We start from the raw sequence: 17,702 nt of genomic DNA, 5'->3' as shown, positions 1-17,702 counted from the left end.
GTTACATTTGTGTTGTAGGTCTTCTATAGTCTGTCTTCTAATGACCTAGTTTCTAATGTTATGTTTGCAGTTTTCAAATTATTTCAGTATTCTGTTAAATTGAAATTTTTTCCTCCTCTGTTGGTGGATTCATCCCATCCTTTTATCTGTTCTGTGTATTTCCTTATCACATTTCCATTCCTAAGTAATCCCATTTTCATTCCATCCCTATCTCCACCTCCTTCTGTCCAAATCTTATCTGAGACCCTGCCTAAAGGTGCTCTTGGAATGAAGAATTCTGATCCATACCAGAAGTGAATGCTCCCTCCCCAACTACCTTAGGTAGCAGTTTATATAGCTTATGGTGCTTTTTTTTTTTTTCCAGTTTCATGTTTTGATATCCCTCACAATGTTATTTGTTTACTACCGTGTTTTTCTCACAAGGCTTTATGCTAAGGAATAGGGTGTAAGTAATTTACGTTGTGTCCTGTAGTGTTTTTCACAATGCCTTGTATGGAGTGAGGCTCAATAAATGATTACGAAATCATGGAGGAAATGGAAGTCCAGAGAAGAGAAGTGACGTGCCTAAAGTCACACGTCTAGTTAATAGCCTCATTTGAATGGGAAGGTATTGCTGTTGCCCTGAGAAGTAAATGCTTAGGATAGGGAAAAATCTTTTACTTTCTATTCCAATGAGCAAATATTTTTGCCAGCTAACACAAATGCAGACAGTATAAAGAATGTTTGGTGCCCCTCGGTGGCTAAGACTGTTAAGCATCTGCCTTCAACTCAAGTCATAATCCCCGAGTGGTGGGATCAAGTCCCGCATCGGGCTGCCTTCTCAGCAGGAGCCTGCTTCTACCTCTCCCTCTTGTGCTCCCCCTGCTTGTGCTTTGTCTGTCTGTCTGTCTCTCTCTCTGTCAAATAATAAATAAAATCTTAAAAAAAAAAAAAAAGAATGCTCCTGTTGTCATATGCCACTAAAAACAAGTTCATCTTCAGCTTGTGGCTGTAGGAATGAGGAATCATCCATTGGATTTGCCAGTGCAGTTCACAGCCAGTGCTTGCGCCCTCAACTTAACACGCCAGGGCCTGGCGAGGGGGATGCCCGTTCGTCTGTTGTCAGAGGTCACCTGTCTGCTTTTCAAGGCTCTGAAAAATTTCCCCCATTACCAGCAGGTAATTTGAATTGAATACTTGACTGCTTCTTACTTCAGGACAAATAATACGAAAAAAATTTTTAGTATTAGTTAGTATCAGCTATTATTAGTATTAGCATTATTTTGTTTCAATTTTTCATCTCCCTGAGAGAGAATAGACAAGGAATTTATGTTTGTTATAGAAAAAAGTAGTATATTTGGATTAGCAGTTGGGTTTAAATTTTTAAAAAATTTGTTAGAAGCCATTGACCCAGAAATCCATGTATTGTTAACACTTCAGTACATCCTTACAGGGTTAACATCATATGTGAAAATTAAATTGAAAAAAAAAAAAAAAGTTGAATTGAGTCATACATCTAAATATAAAAGCTGAAAACCATAAAATTTCTAGGAGAAAACAGAACAAAATATTTGTGACCTTGGAGTAGGCAGTTTTCTTAGGATATAAAAAGCACATGTCATGAAAGAAAAATAATAAATTAGAATTCATCAAAATTAAAGGCTTCTCATATGCACACACACATACATACATACACGTACACAAACTGAAAAGGGTAAGTCATGGGATGGAAAAAATGTTTATTTTGTATATATGAAAAAGGACTTTTATAGAGCATATAAAGGACTCTTAACTCCACATAAGACAAATCCATTTTATAAAAAGGCAAAAGATTTGAGCACTTTACTGAGGAAGATTAAGCAGATGATAGATTAGCATGTGAAAAGATGCTCAGTGTTTTTAGTCATAAGGGAAATGCAAATTAAAAGCACATTGAATTACCAGTAGATACTATTACACACCCTCCAGATTGGTTGAAATTAAAAGACTGACAATACAAAGTGTTAGCAAGGGTGTGGAGCAACTGAAATTCTCATAAATAGATGTTAAGAATGTAAAATGATACAACTACCAGTTCAACAGTCTGGTAGTTTCTTTCAAAGTTAGACAGAGATCTTCTTTACTACCTAATCTTTCTACTCCTAGAGAAATGAAATCGTAGTTTCATACAAAGCCTTTTACATGAATGTTCATAATATCTTTATTCATAATATATCCCCTAAAACCGAAAACCTTTCTCTTGTTAACAGGTGAATAGATAAGCAAATTGTGGTATATTCTTTTAAGAAACTCCTATTGGCAATAAAAAGGAATAAAGTGCTGTTACATGCAACATGGATGAATCTCAAAAACATTATATACTGAGCAAAATAAGCCAGACACAGAAGAGTAGATATTATATGATTCTATTTGTGTGAAACTTTGGGAAAGATCAATCTGTAATGACAATGTAATTTTCTGAGGTTGGGATAGAAGATGGTACAGTGCAACTCTTTGGGGTTATGGAAATATTTTTTATCTCAATTATGGTGATTGTGGATGGTAGTGGTTATACAGCTGTATCAGTTTGCCAAATGTAACTGAAGTGTGTACTTACAATGGAAATTAAAAAAAAAATAAGGTAGTCTTTCTGCAATTAAAAAAAAAATCTGCATTTTCACTTTCTCTTGAAAAGTTGGCAGCTCCTTCAGAGTTTAGTGTTAATTCCTTCATGGAAGCCATCAGTTAGAGTAAAAACTGCCCCATAAAAGGGCATGAATTCTCCTGTTGTTCATAATTCCCACCATTGCTCTGCTGTATCCCACTCAGCCGTCTTCACTTTTTTATGTTACTGCCTAGTTCCTGTTGGCATTTCAGGCTTGTTGCCCCTGCCTCATACACTGTACTTCGTCCAGACTGGCCTACTCATGGCTTTTCAAAGAGATGGTATATTTTTCTATTCTCACAGCTTTCTCAGGAGACCTTCTCTTTCTTTCCTATCTGTAAAGGCCCAGTTCAACCCTAGCAGTCTTAGGTTGCAAGTATAGCTCTATCACAGAGTTAGTTAAAGGTCTGGTAAGGACATCTGTAGATGGCCAGGCTTCAGGTAATTGATTTGGATTGACACACAGGCACTAGGGTTCAGGGGGAAGAGACCCCTTGCTTTGCCAAAAAGGGAGGGGGGCAGATTATTCTTTAGGTGGAGGTGAATGTGACGTAGTGAGATTAAATGAATAACTTGGAGAGAGCCAGGTACACAGTGAGTTCTCAGTAAGAAAAGCTCATTGGTAGCACCTTCCAGGTGCTTAGAATCTTTATTTAGAATGGGGTATGCCTTTGCTCAAAATTATTTTTCTTTATTCCCTTAAAGTTACAGAAGAATTGTCTTCTCTCCTTAACTAATTCCAGGATTCTTGTGGATGTTCCCTTTGACAGGCAAGTATAAAACTTCGTCATCTGATTTTGGGGTGTTGACCAGTGTTACTCTGAACATTGTTGGTTTTTGGTTTTTAGCTTATTAGCGAGGGTTTGATTAAGGCTGGGCTAAGGTGTCTGAGGAAAATGTTCTGTTGAGCATCTGCCACAGAGGTGATTGGAAGTACCCTATGGCTGACTCTTGAACAATGCAGGGATTAGGGACACTTGCCCCCCCAACCCCACACAGTCAAAAATGCGTGTATATCTTCTGAGTCACTAGAAACTTAACTACTCATAGCCTATTGTTGACTGGAAAGCCTTCGTGATAAACAGTCGATTAATATGTATTTTATATGTTAAGTATTATTATATACTGTATTCTACAATGACGTAACCTAGAGAAAAGAAAATGTTATTAAGAAAATATAAAGAAGAGAAAGTACAATACATTTATAACACTGCACTGTATTTATCAATACCAAAAGCTTACATTATCTGTTTATAAGATGATTGTCTGTCCGTACCTACATCGGTATCATCTTATATCATACAAAACACTGTAGCCGTTGTATGTATTACTAAGGCTAGATAACAAAAATGAAAAGGTAGGGATGCCTGGGTGGCTTAGTTAGTTAAGCATCTGACTTTTGATTTCAGCTCAGCTCATGATCTCAGGGTTATGAGGTTGAGTGTCAGGCTCCGTGCTCAGCAGGGAGTCTGCTTCTCTCCTTCCTCCTCTCTCTCTTTTCCCCTCTTCCTGCTTGTACACTCTCTCTAAATAAATCTTTACAAAAAAAAAAAAAAAAGAAGAAGAAAGAAAAAGAAAAGACAGTGTGGGGTTCCTGATTGGCTCAGTTGGTAGAACATGTGACTCTTGATCTCTTGGTCATGAGTTTGAGCTCCACACTGGGGGTGGAGTTTACTTAGAGAGAAAGAAAGAAAAAAAGATAATGTGAAAAAGAAATACTAACAGAGCACCTGGGTGGTTAGGCGCCTGACTCATTAATTTTGGCTCAGGTCAGGATCTTAAGGTTGTGGCTCTGGCAGGCTCCGTGAGGAGTGTTCATGTGCGCACACACACATACTCTCTTTCAACAAAAACAAAACAAAACATATATATATATATTTTTTTTATTGGGGGTGTAGTCATGCACCGATAATGAAGAAGCAGCCATAAGATTGCTTTATGGTAGTGTTGTATAATCAATAGAATTGCTTCATGGTAGCATATCCTTCCTCTAATGAATGAATCGCAATGAATTTTTATGGCATACAGTATAACAGTCATAATACAATATTGGAAACATTATTACATTTTAAAAACTAAAATTATTTACCTGTGATGATAGACTGATAGGCAGTTTCCCCAATTATGATAGAAAGGCATAGTGTATGGTAATGCAATTCTTTGAAAGCAAGGTTTTAAGCTGTAAGAAAACTAACACCTTCTTAATTTTATATTAAATATCCCTTACCTTATGCCATATAGGAATAGGCTGTCCACTTCCAAGCTTTGCATGTGATCTGCATTGTGAATGCTTAGGCAATGATGATGATGACACAGAAGCATCTCCTACAGTTTTTGTTGTACAGTTGTTAGATGTTCACATGAAGATACATACACAATAGATACGTTTATTAACTGTAAGCACGATGATTATTTACTGCTCATTAAGTGGAAATGGATCATCATAAAGGTCTTTATCCTCATCATTTTCATGGGGAATAGGCTGAGGAGGAAGAGGAAGGGTTGGTCTTGCCGTCCTGGGGGTGGAGGAGGTGGAGGAAGTGGAAGGGGAGGCAGGCACACTTGGTGTACCTTGACAGAAATATATCATAATTTCTGTCTGCCGCCATTGCTTTTTCATTTCTCTAAAAATATTTTTATATGGTACCAATCCTTCTTCTACCATTTGGTTTAGTTTCTCTGCCCATATTATAGAAGGGTCCAGGTTATAAAAGAAGTCAAAAGCAGTCTTGAATAATCAGACTCTTCTGCCAGATTATCTAATGCCAGTTTATTTTCTGTCACTGCTTCTCCTACATCTTCTTCCTCTTTGTTGGACACTGGTTTGGAAGTGCTGATCTCCATTAAGTTGACATCTGTTAATTTCTCCCGTGTGGGGTGTATTAGCTCTTGAATTTTTCCAAGATCCTTATCGTTAGACTCCAAGATCCCACCCTTTTTTGGCCATATCTACAATCTCTTTCACGATTTCCTTGATTGGTTCTGTTATAAATCCTGTGAAGTCATGCACAGCATCTGGACACAGTTTTCTTCAGCAGAAATTTATTGTTTCAGGCTTGATGGGTTTTACAGCTTTTTCGATAACAGCAGTGGCATCTTCAGTGGTGTAATCTTCCACACTTTCGTGATGTTCTGTCAGGCTTCTCTTTGTAGCATTGGCAGTCCTTTCTATAGAATACGTGTGTAATGAGCCTTAAAGGTCCCTATCACCCCCTGATCTAGAGGCTGAGTTAGAGACGCTGTGTTTCGGGGCAAATAGTGCTTTCAGTGTTGAACTCATGGGATTCTGGGTGGCCAGTGGCATTATCCAATATCAAAAGAATTTTATTTTTTAATTATTTTTTATTTTTTAAAGATTTTATTTATTTATTTGACAGAGAAAGACACAGTGAGAGAGAGAACACAAGCAAGGAGAGAGAGGGAGAGGGAGAAGCAGGCTTCCCGCTGAGCAGGGAGCCCGAAGCCGAGCTCAATCCCAGAACCCTGGGATCATGACCTGAGCTGAAGGCAGACGCTTAACATCTGAGCCACCCAGGCACCCCTCAAAAGAATTTTAATAAAATCTTAAAAAAAGAATAAAATAAAATCTTGGGGTTCCTGGGTGGCTCAGTGGGTTAAAGCCTCTGCCTTTGGCTCAGGTCATGATCCCAGGGTCCTGGGATGGAGCCCCACATCAGGCTATCTGCTCAGCAGGGAGCCTCCCCCCCCCCACCTGCCTCTCTGCCTACTTGTGATCTCTGTCTGTCAAATAAATAAATAAAATCTTTAAAAAAATAATAAAATAAAATCTTTAAAAAAAGAATTTTAAAAGGCAGTCCTAAACCAATATTGCACCATATGTTAACTAACTAGAATTTAAAGAAAAATTTTAAAAGGGGTGGGGGGGAAGGCAGTCCTTTACTGGCAAGGTACTTCCTGACTTCAGGGACAAAGTAGTGATGGAACCAATCCAGAAAAGGGATTTTTTTTTTTTTGAAAATTTTATTTACTTATTTACATATTTGACACAGAGAAAGAGGTAGAGAGTGAGTGCACAAGCAGGCAGAGTGGCAGGCAGAAGGAGAGGGAGAAGCAGACTCCCCAGTAAGTAGGGAGCCGTACGTGGGGCTTGATTCCAGGACCCCAGGAGCATGTCCTAAGCTAAAGGCAGATGCTTAACCATCTGAGCCACCCGAGTGCCACCAGAAAAAGGATTCTTGTCCAAGCCTTCTTGTACAACCAAAAGACTAGAAGCCAGTGTTTATTTTTTCCCTTCAAGTCCTGGGGCTTAGCAACTTTATAGACAGGGACAATTCTTACCATAAAGCTAGCTGTATTCTCACAAAGCTGTAGAGTTAGCCCGTCCCTTCTTGCCTTCATTCCTGGTGCTCGCTTCTCTCTCTAATAAATGTCCTTTGTGGTTTTTGTTTTTGTTTTCCCCCAGGATGGGACACTTTCATCTACATTAGAAGCTTGTTCAGATTAATCTCTTTTCTCTTCCATGATTGTCTTAATGGTGTCTGAGAACTCATCTGCTGCGTCTTGATTGGCAGAAGCTGCTTCTGTTATCTTGACGTTTTTAAATTCCAACCCCTTTCTAAAATTATCAAACCATCCTTTGCTGGCATTGAATTTTGTAGTTTTACATCCTTCACCTTCCTTTTGTTTTAACTTGTCATATAATGAATTCACTTTTTTTTTTTTAAGATTTTATTTATTTGAGAGAGAGATCACAAGTTGGCAGAGAGACAGAGAGAGGGGGAAGCAGGCTTCCTGCTGAGCAGAGAGCCCCATCCATGCGGGGGCAGAGGGGTGTGGGGTTCGATCCCAGGAACCTGAGACCATGACCCAAGCCGAAGGCAGAGGCTTAACCCACTGAGCCACCCAGGCGCCCCATGAATTCACTTTTTGTTGAATCATATTTGAGTCTGTAAGTATGAGTTTCTCACAGCAATCCTGTACCCACATAAGAGATAAAAACGTGTTTTGCAAAAAGTGCAAGGTTTTCATGCCTGCTGTCATAGCTGCAACAACAACTTAACAAATTTACTTTTCTTTTTTTTTTTTTTTTACAGTGGTCCTTATACTGGACTCATTTGTCTTAAAATGATGGGTAACCTCAGCTGCAGACCTCAGTCTATGGTAGATATCAGGCAGTCACCTTTTTTTTGTAATGTCACCTTTACTCTGCTTCTTGGGAGCACTTCCAGCATCACTGGTAGCACTTTATATAGGTCCTCCCCAATGGTTTTACTCAAGGTTTACAGTATTTCATGAAACACAATGAAAAATATACAAGAACTGTAAGAGATTACTTTTTACTTTGCAATTTACTGGAAAGACGAACTGCTCATACGGAGTGATTAGTTTTGCATGGCATTTTAAGTGGATACTCAGAACGCTTGAGCTCACCCCCATATTGACAGGAGGTGGCTGCGAAATAATTATAGTTGTACAGTATGAACTACAGTTACTTTTATGCTGTTACCGTTTAATACTGCATCTTTGTTTACATTTCTCTTGACTGAATGGTACCATGTACGGTTGGTGTTTGTGTAAGTTTCAATAAATTTTAAACTTTTATAGTAGATGTGTGTATATTTTATGGTTATAAATAGTAAAAGAAACTACTACCTAGTATTTATGTATATTTTATGCATTTATAAACACCTATCTTAATTTTCTTGATGTTTCTAGAATATGCGCTTGGTCTGACAATTTGGAAAACCAAATTGTCTCAAATCTCCAGAAAATTTTCCAGTGTATTTATTGAAAAAAATCTGTGTATAAGTGGACCAGTACAGTTCAAACCTGTGTTGTTCCAGGGCCAGCTGTGCTCGAAAATATCTCCCGAAGTGTGATTCCAGTTCAGAGTAGTGAGTGGTTAAGAACATGGGGTCCAGAGAGTCAAACATACGTGGATTCAAGTTCTATCCCTTCCATTATCTTTGCATAAGTTTCCTCATTTATAAAATGGTGACTCTTCTGAGGATTAGGCATGATAATGTTTGTAAAGTACTTATGGCAGTGCCTAGCTTAAGAAGTAGAGTCTGGGGCGCCTGGGTGGCTCAGTGGGTTAAAGCCTCTGCCTTCGGCTCAGGTCATGATCCCAGGGTCCTGGGATCGAGCCCCACGTCGGGCTGTCTGCTCAGCAGGGAGCCTGCTTCCCCTCCTCTCTCTCTGCCTGCTTCTCTGCCTACTTGTGATCTCTGTCTGTCAAATAAATAAATAAAATCTTTAAAAAGAATTTTAAAAAAAAGTAGTAGAGTCTGTTCTAAACATAAGTCTTTCTTATGATTTTGTTGATAATAATTAAGAAAATCATCTTCTTAGACTCCAAAGGAGCTCCTCCTGAGGCCTTTATAGTATAGTCTTCCAGATCCATAAGCTCAAAAACATTTGTAATAGTTGCTGCTAATGGCAGGAAAATTAAGCACAGGCTAACATGAACAAAGCCTGTGATATGTTGGTGCAAAATTGTAGGCTAAGCCATTCTCAAATCTAATTGAGATGTGTACTTAAAATGGGAGTTGACTTTTAAAATTATAATAGGGAAGGTGGTCTTCCTCACTAAAAAAACAAAAACAAAAACAAAACTATTTCTACCTACCTTTTCTTGAAAGTTAGGTCTTTCTCATTGCAGTCTTTATTCCTACAGCTGCAATCAATAGCAGTTGACTACCAGCTGCCTCTTTTTTAAAAAGGGCGTGCATTCTCTCTAGCTAAGTGATTTGTTCACTGTGGCATCTTAGCATTGTCTACAATTCAGATTACAAAGTACTACCTCTATAGGATCTTCTTTCCTTTTTTCAGACCCATCATAGTAGAAACTTAATGCTTAAAATAAGTCTTTCTTTGATCTGCTTATCTTTGAATTCTGTGCATTTCGTTTACATTCCTATTTGCCTGCTCTCTTCTTCTAATCTTTTTGTCAGATGCTCTTGATTTTCATAGCTGAGGCTTTAGAAATCTAAGATACAGAATTTGTTGGGGTGATTTCCTCTCTCCTTATGTACAGTTTAAAACTTTATTGTGAGAAAAATACTGCTTTTCAGGTTTGATGCTGCCAAGTTTGTTATGAGATGGCTCTGTAAACATGAGAACCCCAAGATGCAAACAATGGCAGTGAGCATCACCTCTATTCTAGCCCTTCAGGTATGTGATCGCTAAAGGCAAGATTTCTCTCTCTCTTCTTGACGGAGCTCTGACCCGCTAGTATTTCACTTTCGGCTTTTTGTTTGCTTATAGCTCTCACCTGAGGAAACCGCACAACTTCAGGAAGAGCTCCTCATGGCAGTTAAGGTAGGTGGGTTGTCATTCTCATAACCTTTCTTTTTTCCAATAAAAAATGTCTGAACATAATTTAAAAAGTCAGATCCTTCTAAAAAGCTTATAAAATGAAACATCTGTAAGACCTGCTCCCCAGAAGAAACTACTTTCTACTCTTAGAGATACTTCTTCTAGTATCTACCTCCACATCTCTAAATAAAATGCCTTTTTAAAAAAAGATTTTATTTGTTTATTTGACAGACAGAGATCACAGGTAGGCAGAGAGGCAGGCAGAGAGAGGGGGAAGCAGGCTCCCTGTTGAGCAGAGAGCCCGATGCGGGGCTCGATCCCAGGACCCTGGGATCATGACCTGGGCCGAAGGCAGAGGCTTTAACCCACTGAGCCACCCAGGCGCCCCTAAATAAAATGCTTTTAACTTGATTTATCAGTTTTAGATGTTTCCTAGTGATTTTGCTGCTATGGTAAATAAGAACTTAGTTCTCCCACATGTATCTTTACAAATTACCTCCCTTCCCAACACATTTATGTCATAATTTTTAAATTCAAATTCAATTTAATTGACATACCCTGTACTGTTAGTTTCAGAGGTAGAATTCAGTGATTCATCAGTTGCATACAACACCCAGTGCTCATTACGTCAGTGTATCATAATTTTTAATCTGTATTTACGTTATGATTATGCTAACATTGCTCACTAAAAAAACATACATCATCGTTTTATTTTATACTTTGGCATGAGGCTTGTGATACCGTCCTGCCCCCCAGTCATTTATGTTTCCTGTGAACTATTTATTCATGTCCTTGATATGTTTTCCATTGGGTTGCTAGCTTTCTTCTGATTTATAAAATTTCTATATATATTAAGAAATTGAGGCTTTGTGATATGAGATGCATCTGTTTTCCCCACTTGGTTGTTTGACTTTTTTACTTTATTTATGGCATATTTTGCCATGCAGTAAGTTTAAAATATTTATAGGGTTGATTTTGTTATTTTATTTCTCTGACATTGATGGCACATTAGAAAGTATTTCTAAAAATTTCTGATGATTTTTAACATGTAAATACTTGATTTACTTGGAGCATTGCTTTTTTTTTTTGGATGTAAGGGTCTGTTTTTCTTCTCAGTGTTTGCTCTGTACCTTTTCCTGAATGAATGTATTATCTTTTCTCCACTCTTATGCATTGCTGCCTTTATCATATATTAAATTCCCGTATCTCTTTGCATCTATTTCTGGACTTTGTGCTGTGTTAATTTATATGTCTATTTATATGCTGATATCATAGTTTATTTATTGGCTTTATAATTCCTTAATAGTTAAGATCTTTCCTTGGGTTTCTTTTAGTTAACTTTTTTTTATTATTATTATTTAGTGTGAACATCAGAATTGGGTTGTCTGGTTCTTTTTTTTTTGTTTTTGTTAAGATTTTATTGATTTATTTTAGAGAAAGGGAAAGAGTGTGTGCACACTGTGAGTGGGGGGAAGGGCGGAGGGAGAGGAGTGAGGGAGTCTCAAGCAGACTTTCCCATTGAGGATGGAACCTGATGTGGAGCTCAGTTTCACAACCCTGAGAGCATGACCCAAGCCCAAACCAAGCACCGGATGCTTAATCGAGTGAGCAACCCAGGTGCCCTTGGCTTGTCTAGTTCTAAAAAAAGCTTTGTTTTCTTTGGGTTTTGTTAAGTGTATAGATTGACTTAGAAGAATTAACATCTCTGATACTGATTTTTCCTTCTGAGAACACTATCTGTTACTCCATTTATTCAGTCTTTCATGTCCCCAGAAGTATGTGGTGTTTTCTTCATGTTGATATTCTGTATTTCTTAAATTAATTTCTGAGACCTTTACCTTTTGTATTGTTGTTACAAGTGGAATCTTCTGGGTAATTGGTATCTAGTCAGTAGGTTTGAGGGATAAAAATCAAGGGTGGGGGCACCTGGGTGGCTCAGTGGGTTAAAGCCTCTGCCTTCGGCTCGGGTCATGATCTCAGGGTCCTGGGATCGAGCCCCGCATCGGGCTCTCTGCTCAGCAGGGGGCCTGCTCTGCACGCCACCCCCCCCCCCGCCTCCCTCTCTGCCTACTTGTGATTTCTGTCAAATAAATAAATAAAAATCTTTTAAAAAAAAATCAAGGGTGATTTTAAATGTGTTAAGGTCTGAGATGCTTGAGATACCAAGGAGGCAGCTTGATACAGGGTGCAGCTCAGAGGATTGGGTGGACAAGGCTAGAGAATAATTTTGAGTCATCAGTTCCGGTACAGGATGCAAGTACCTACCTAATGAGTGTGGAGTATATAGAGGGAAAGGAAAAGGACTGAAACCAAGTATGTTGGAAAAGAAGGAGGAGCCAGAAAAGAGAGACAGGAGTATCTAAAATGACTTTAGTAGAAAACCAGGAAAGAGTGCTGTCTTTGAATCCAAGAAAATTATTTCAAGAAAAATTGAGCAGTTATGTCAGATGCTATTGAGTGGTTGAGTGAAATGAGGACAGAGTTGCCAGTTGCATTTGGCAAGATAGAAGTTATTAGTTGTCTTGCTTACATTACGTTAGTGGAGTAGTGGGACAAAACCTGTTTGGACTACAATGATGAGCAAATGAGAGGTGAGAAATGGAGGCAAGTTTTCAATGTATTTTATTTATTTATTTTAAAGATTTATTTGTCAGAGAGACCACAACCTGGGGGAGCAGCAGGCAGAAGGAGAAGCAGGCTCCCCACTGAGCGAGGAGACCGATGTGGGACTCCATCCCAGGATCCTGGGATGAAGGCAGATACTTAACTGACTGAGCCACCCAAGTGTCCCTCAATATATTTTAATGAGAAGGAAAGAAAAAGGAAGATACTACATGGGCCAGTAGGGCCAGTAGTTGTTTCTTTTCCAAGATCATTTACATTGATATCTATTTTATACCCATGAAAATAATTCTGACAAAAAGGGGGAAATTGATGGCAAGGCAAGACGGAAATAATTCGGTGCCAAATCTGTGTGTGTGTACTAGAATTGTACAGCAGGAGTAAAAATGTTGGCTCTAGATTAGAGCAGAAGGGAAAGAGGAATACAGTGATGGAAGTGCAGGTAGGCTGGGAGATTTTATTAGGAAGAACAGTGGTAGTTCTCTGAAAAACTAGATAAAGTGATCAAATAAGTGGAGTAAAAAGATGGTGATTAAAGTTGGAGGAGAGAAAGAATGATGAAAAAAGAGTAGCGTTGGGAGCAAATTCATTGAGAAATATAGTAAATCCCCAGGTACAGTTGAATGCCCTCTTAAAAGTGTTTTGGCAAATACTGAAAGTGAGACTCAAGCACACTTTTTTCAGTATTCAGATGTTTGGGCCTGGGGCATAAAGTGGGGTCTTTAAGGCAGCAGTTTTGTCAGGATGATGTGATGGAGTTGCTGGGGATGGTAACGGGAATAGACAAAGATACAGAATAGATAAAGATAGCAAGTACTGAAGTAACACGGAGGGAAGAGTAGCACTGTAGTTCTCAGAGAAAGAGTTTTATGTAATGTTACGAAAAATTCGGACTTTAGGTGAAAACAGGTTCAGCTTGTTTAGGTGAAAACATGGTCAGCCACTAGTCATAAGACCTTAGATAATTTATCTTCTCTGTGCCTCAGATTCTTCATCTGAAAACTGGCATCACTTGAAAAACAGGCATCTGTCATAGGAGTACTATTTTGCGGTTGTTTTGAATGTCATTAAGGTAAAATACATAAAGCATCTATGGGCCTGGCCACAGTCATCATTGTTTTCAGGATCAGCCTCAATTCCCCTACTCCCACCCTTGCTGCTACCCGTCCCCTTGATCCTCTAGATGATTGCGATCATTAAGTACTATGTGTCACTCTACACTTCCCTCTTGGCTCTCCCAGATTGATTGATTGATTGATTGATTGATTGATTTTTTAAATTAAATTTTTTATTTATTTTCAGCGTAACAGTTTTCATTGTTTTTTCACCACACCCAGTGCTCCATGCAATCTGTGCCCTCCCCAATACCCACCACCTGGTTCCCCCACCCTCCCACCCCCCGCCCCTTCAAAGCCCTCAGGTTGTTTTTCAGAGTCCATAGTCTCTCATGGTTCACCTCCCCTTCCAATTTCCCTCAACTCCCTTCTCCTCTCCATCTACCCTTGTCCTCTATATTATTTGTTATGCTCCACAAATAAGTGAAACCATATGATACTTGACTCTCTGTTTGACTTATTTCACTCAGCATAATCTCTTCCAGTCCTGTCCATGTTGCTACAAAAGTTGGGTATTCGTCCTTTCTGATGGAGGCATAATACTCCATAGTGTATATGGACCACATCTTCCTTATCCATTCATCCGTCGAAGGGCATCTTGGTTCTTTCCACAGTTTGGCGACCGTGGCCATTGCTGCTATAAACATTGGGGTACAGATGGCCCTTCTTTTCACTACATCTGTATCTTTGGGGTAAATACCCAGCAGTGCAATTGCAGGGTCATAGGGAAGCTCTATTTTTATTTATTTATTTTTAAAGATTTTATTTATTAAAAAAAAAAAAAAGATTTTATTTATTGGGACGCTTGGGTGGCTCAGTGGGTTGAGCCTCTGCTTTCAGCTCAGGTCATGGTCTCAGGGTCCTGGGATCGAGCCCTGCGTCGGGCTTCCTGCTCGGTGGGGAGCCTGCTTCCCTCCACCCCAACTGCCTGCCTCTCTGCCTACTTGTGATCTCTCTCTTCAAATAAATAAACAAAATCTTTGAAGAAAAAAAAAAAAAAGTTTATTTATTTGACAGATGGTGAGAGAGGGAACACCAGCAGAGGGAGTGGGAGAGGGAGCAGGCTTTCCGTTGAGCAGGGAGTCCGATGTGGGTCTCAATCCCAGGACCCGGGGATCATGACCTGAACCGATGGCAGATGCTTAACAGACTGAGCCACCCAAGCACACTTGCAGTTTTACTTTTGTGATAAACTCTTTTGATACATGCTTTCTTGATGAAGTAAGATTTTTGAAGTGGTCTCATTCCTCTTGAAAACAAGACATACTCTGATTTGTTTAGTGCTGTTATATTTTATGTACCTTTTTATTAGGTGGCTGAGTGAAGACACCTATCTTTTCCCTCTGTTATGATAGTCTAATATTCTTGAAAGAAAGCATGAATACTGGCTTAACTTGAGTCCAGAAATATTCTAATCTGAAATGGTGTTTTGGAATCTGTTCAAGTGAACCCATGATTTCTTTAAGCTATTAGGACACATGATTGTAGTACTAGTGTTACCCTCTAGCCATCCTGATCTGCTCAGTGACCTAGAATAGCATACTTTTTCTCTTGTGTGTCATACACTCCACCACCACCACCATGTCTCCATTTCTTGCTTAACTCACATATCCCTCTTTTTCTTCTGGTCTCATTTGTCTCAGTTTACGTATTACTTGTGCAGGGAAGCTTCCCTTTCCTACCTTTTCTAAAATAAATTGTTAGGCTTTTGTGTGTTTTCTTCAGAATATTTACCAAAACTTAAAATTCTTTTTTTTTTAAGGACTTTGTTTTGTTTTTTGTTTTTTTTTAAAGAGTTTATTTGTCGGAGAGAGAGAGAGAGCACAAGCAGGCAGAGTGGCAGGCAAAGGCAGAGAGAGAAGCAGGCTCCCTGCTGAGCAAGGAGCCCAATGCAGGACTCGATCCCAGGACCCTGAGATCATGACCCCAGCCGAGGTAGCGGCCTAACCAACTGAGCCACCCAGACATTCCCAAAACTTAAAATTCTTTTTTTTTTTTTTTTAAAGATTTTATTTATTTATTTGACAGAGATCACAGGTAGGCAGAGAGACAGGCAGAGAGAGAGGAGGAAGCAGGCTCCCCGCTGAGCAGAGAGCCTGATGTGGGGCTCGACCCCAGGACCCTGGGATCATGACCTGAGCCGAAGGCAGAGGCTTTAACCCACTGAGCCACCCAGGCGCCCCCAAAACTTAAAATTCTTATTTAGTTGAGAAAAACTATTTTTTTTTTAATCTGTCTCACTTAACGTGAATAAGTGCTTGATTCCCAATAAATGAACAATGGGGGACACCTGGGTGGCTCAGACAGTTGAACATCTGCCTTGGGCTCAGGTCATGGTCCCGGGGTCCTGGGACCGAGTCCCACATTGGGCTCCCTGCTCAGTGGGGAGCCTGCTTCTCCCTCTCCCTCTGTCTCCAGGTCCCCCTGCTTGTGTGTGCACGTGCTCTCTCTCTCTGACGAATGAATAAAATCTTAAAAAAAAAAAAAAAAGAACAATGGAATACCTAATATGTACTTGATTATGAGTCTTATTTACAAGGACCAAGAACTAGGTCAAGTGCTCATAAAATTTTACCTCCTCCCCCCCTTTAATCTCAGTGCCCAGTGAGGAATTAGGAATTAGATGTAACTCATTATATAGAGAAAAAATGGATCATGAAGATATGAAGTGGTATAACAACTATTCCTTTTCTTACATTGTAATCGAGTCAGTCACTGGGGCATCTAACTTTTTGTCTCTTTGGTTTTTAGGAACTTCTAGCAATAGTAAAACAAAAGACTACTGAGAATTTAGATGATGTCACCCTCTTGTTTACTTTGAAAGCCCTTTGGAATCTTACAGATGAGTCTCCAGCTGCTTGTAGTCACTTTATGGAAAATCAAGGACTGGCAATCTTCATCCAAGTCTTGGAGGTGGGAAGATAGAATTGACTTTGTATGTAAAGTTCTTTTTTTCATGATAAAGTAACCTGTATATTCTTTTGGCAGACTTTTTCAGAGTCAGCAATACAAAGCAAAGTACTTGGTCTTTGGGTAAGGTGAATTGTTTTTAGTTGATTCTAACTACTAAAATTAAAAAAATAAATAAAACTAACACTTAATGTAGCACCTACTATATGCTAGGCACTTTTATAAGGAATTTCTGTGTATTAACTCATTTAATCTTCACATGATTCCCTATAAAGTAATACCATATCAATCATCTGTTGCTGTGAACAAACTATAGCTAAAACTGTAGCCATTTTATTTAATTTTGAATTTGTGGGTCCACAGTTTGAACCTGGCTGTACAGTTCTTCTGGTCTCATGTGGAGTTAGTTACTCATGTTGCTGCTGATACCTGGTGGCATCACCTAGGGCTAGGGCTAGATGCTCTAGATGGCCTGACTCTTGGTGTGATAGTTGGTGCAGGTTGTTAGTTGGGCCGCATGTCTCCATGGGCTTCTTTATTTGGCCATTTCAGGGTAGCAGAAGAAGGCAAGTCCCACTGTACAAGTGCTTCTTAAATCTCTGCTAATGTTACATTTTTCTAATGTGTCACTGGGCAAAGCACATTGTGGTCTGGGTGGTGGTCTGGGGTGTTTCCCAATAATCACTTCTCCAACTCTCTAGCAGCAACTGGATATCCTACAGTTGAGTTCCATTCAGTTCTTATACTGAGTACCTGGAATTATCATCAGATCCCACAAGTTAAAGGGCTCAGTCCCATGAGACTGCCCGCACTTCAGTTGCCAGTCATTAAGTCTTGGACCACCCACACTTCTGACTGACCGGCTGTAAAGTAAGGGTTTCCACAACCCCCTCCTCAGTTTAATAATTTGCTGGAATGGCTCACAGAACTCAGGAAGGCACACTTTACTTGCTATTAGTTTATTGTAAAGAATACAACTCAGAAACAGTGAAATGGAAGAAGTGTATAGGGCAGGAAGGATGAGTATATGCAGAGCTTCCATATTCTCTCTGGGCACACCACCCTCCCGTGCCTTGATGTGTTCACCTACTCAGAAGTTCTCCAAACCCATCATTTAGGATTTTTTATGGAGGTTTCATCACATAGGCACAACT

General features: G+C 39.4%; 1 protein-coding gene across 1 annotated transcript in view; it reads left to right on the top strand.

The window, feature by feature from the left end:
• ZYG11A (zyg-11 family member A, cell cycle regulator) overlaps positions 1-17,702 on the top strand; it is a gene marked incomplete at its 5' end in the record, with an annotated part of 66,101 nt that overhangs the window by 34,872 nt on the left and 13,527 nt on the right. Inside the window, 6 exons of the mRNA XM_080801704.1 lie at positions 982-1,158; positions 3,329-3,393; positions 9,658-9,757; positions 9,851-9,904; positions 16,390-16,551; positions 16,627-16,671. Of these exons, the coding sequence (XP_080657830.1) occupies positions 982-1,158; positions 3,329-3,393; positions 9,658-9,757; positions 9,851-9,904; positions 16,390-16,551; positions 16,627-16,671 (603 nt within the window). The remainder of the gene's footprint in view (positions 1-981; positions 1,159-3,328; positions 3,394-9,657; positions 9,758-9,850; positions 9,905-16,389; positions 16,552-16,626; positions 16,672-17,702) is intronic.

Source organism: Martes martes (genome assembly GCF_963455335.1).
Source record: "Martes martes genome assembly, chromosome: 4".
Classification (NCBI taxonomy): domain Eukaryota; kingdom Metazoa; phylum Chordata; class Mammalia; order Carnivora; family Mustelidae; genus Martes; species Martes martes.
This window is presented reverse-complemented; position numbering and strand designations above follow the sequence as displayed.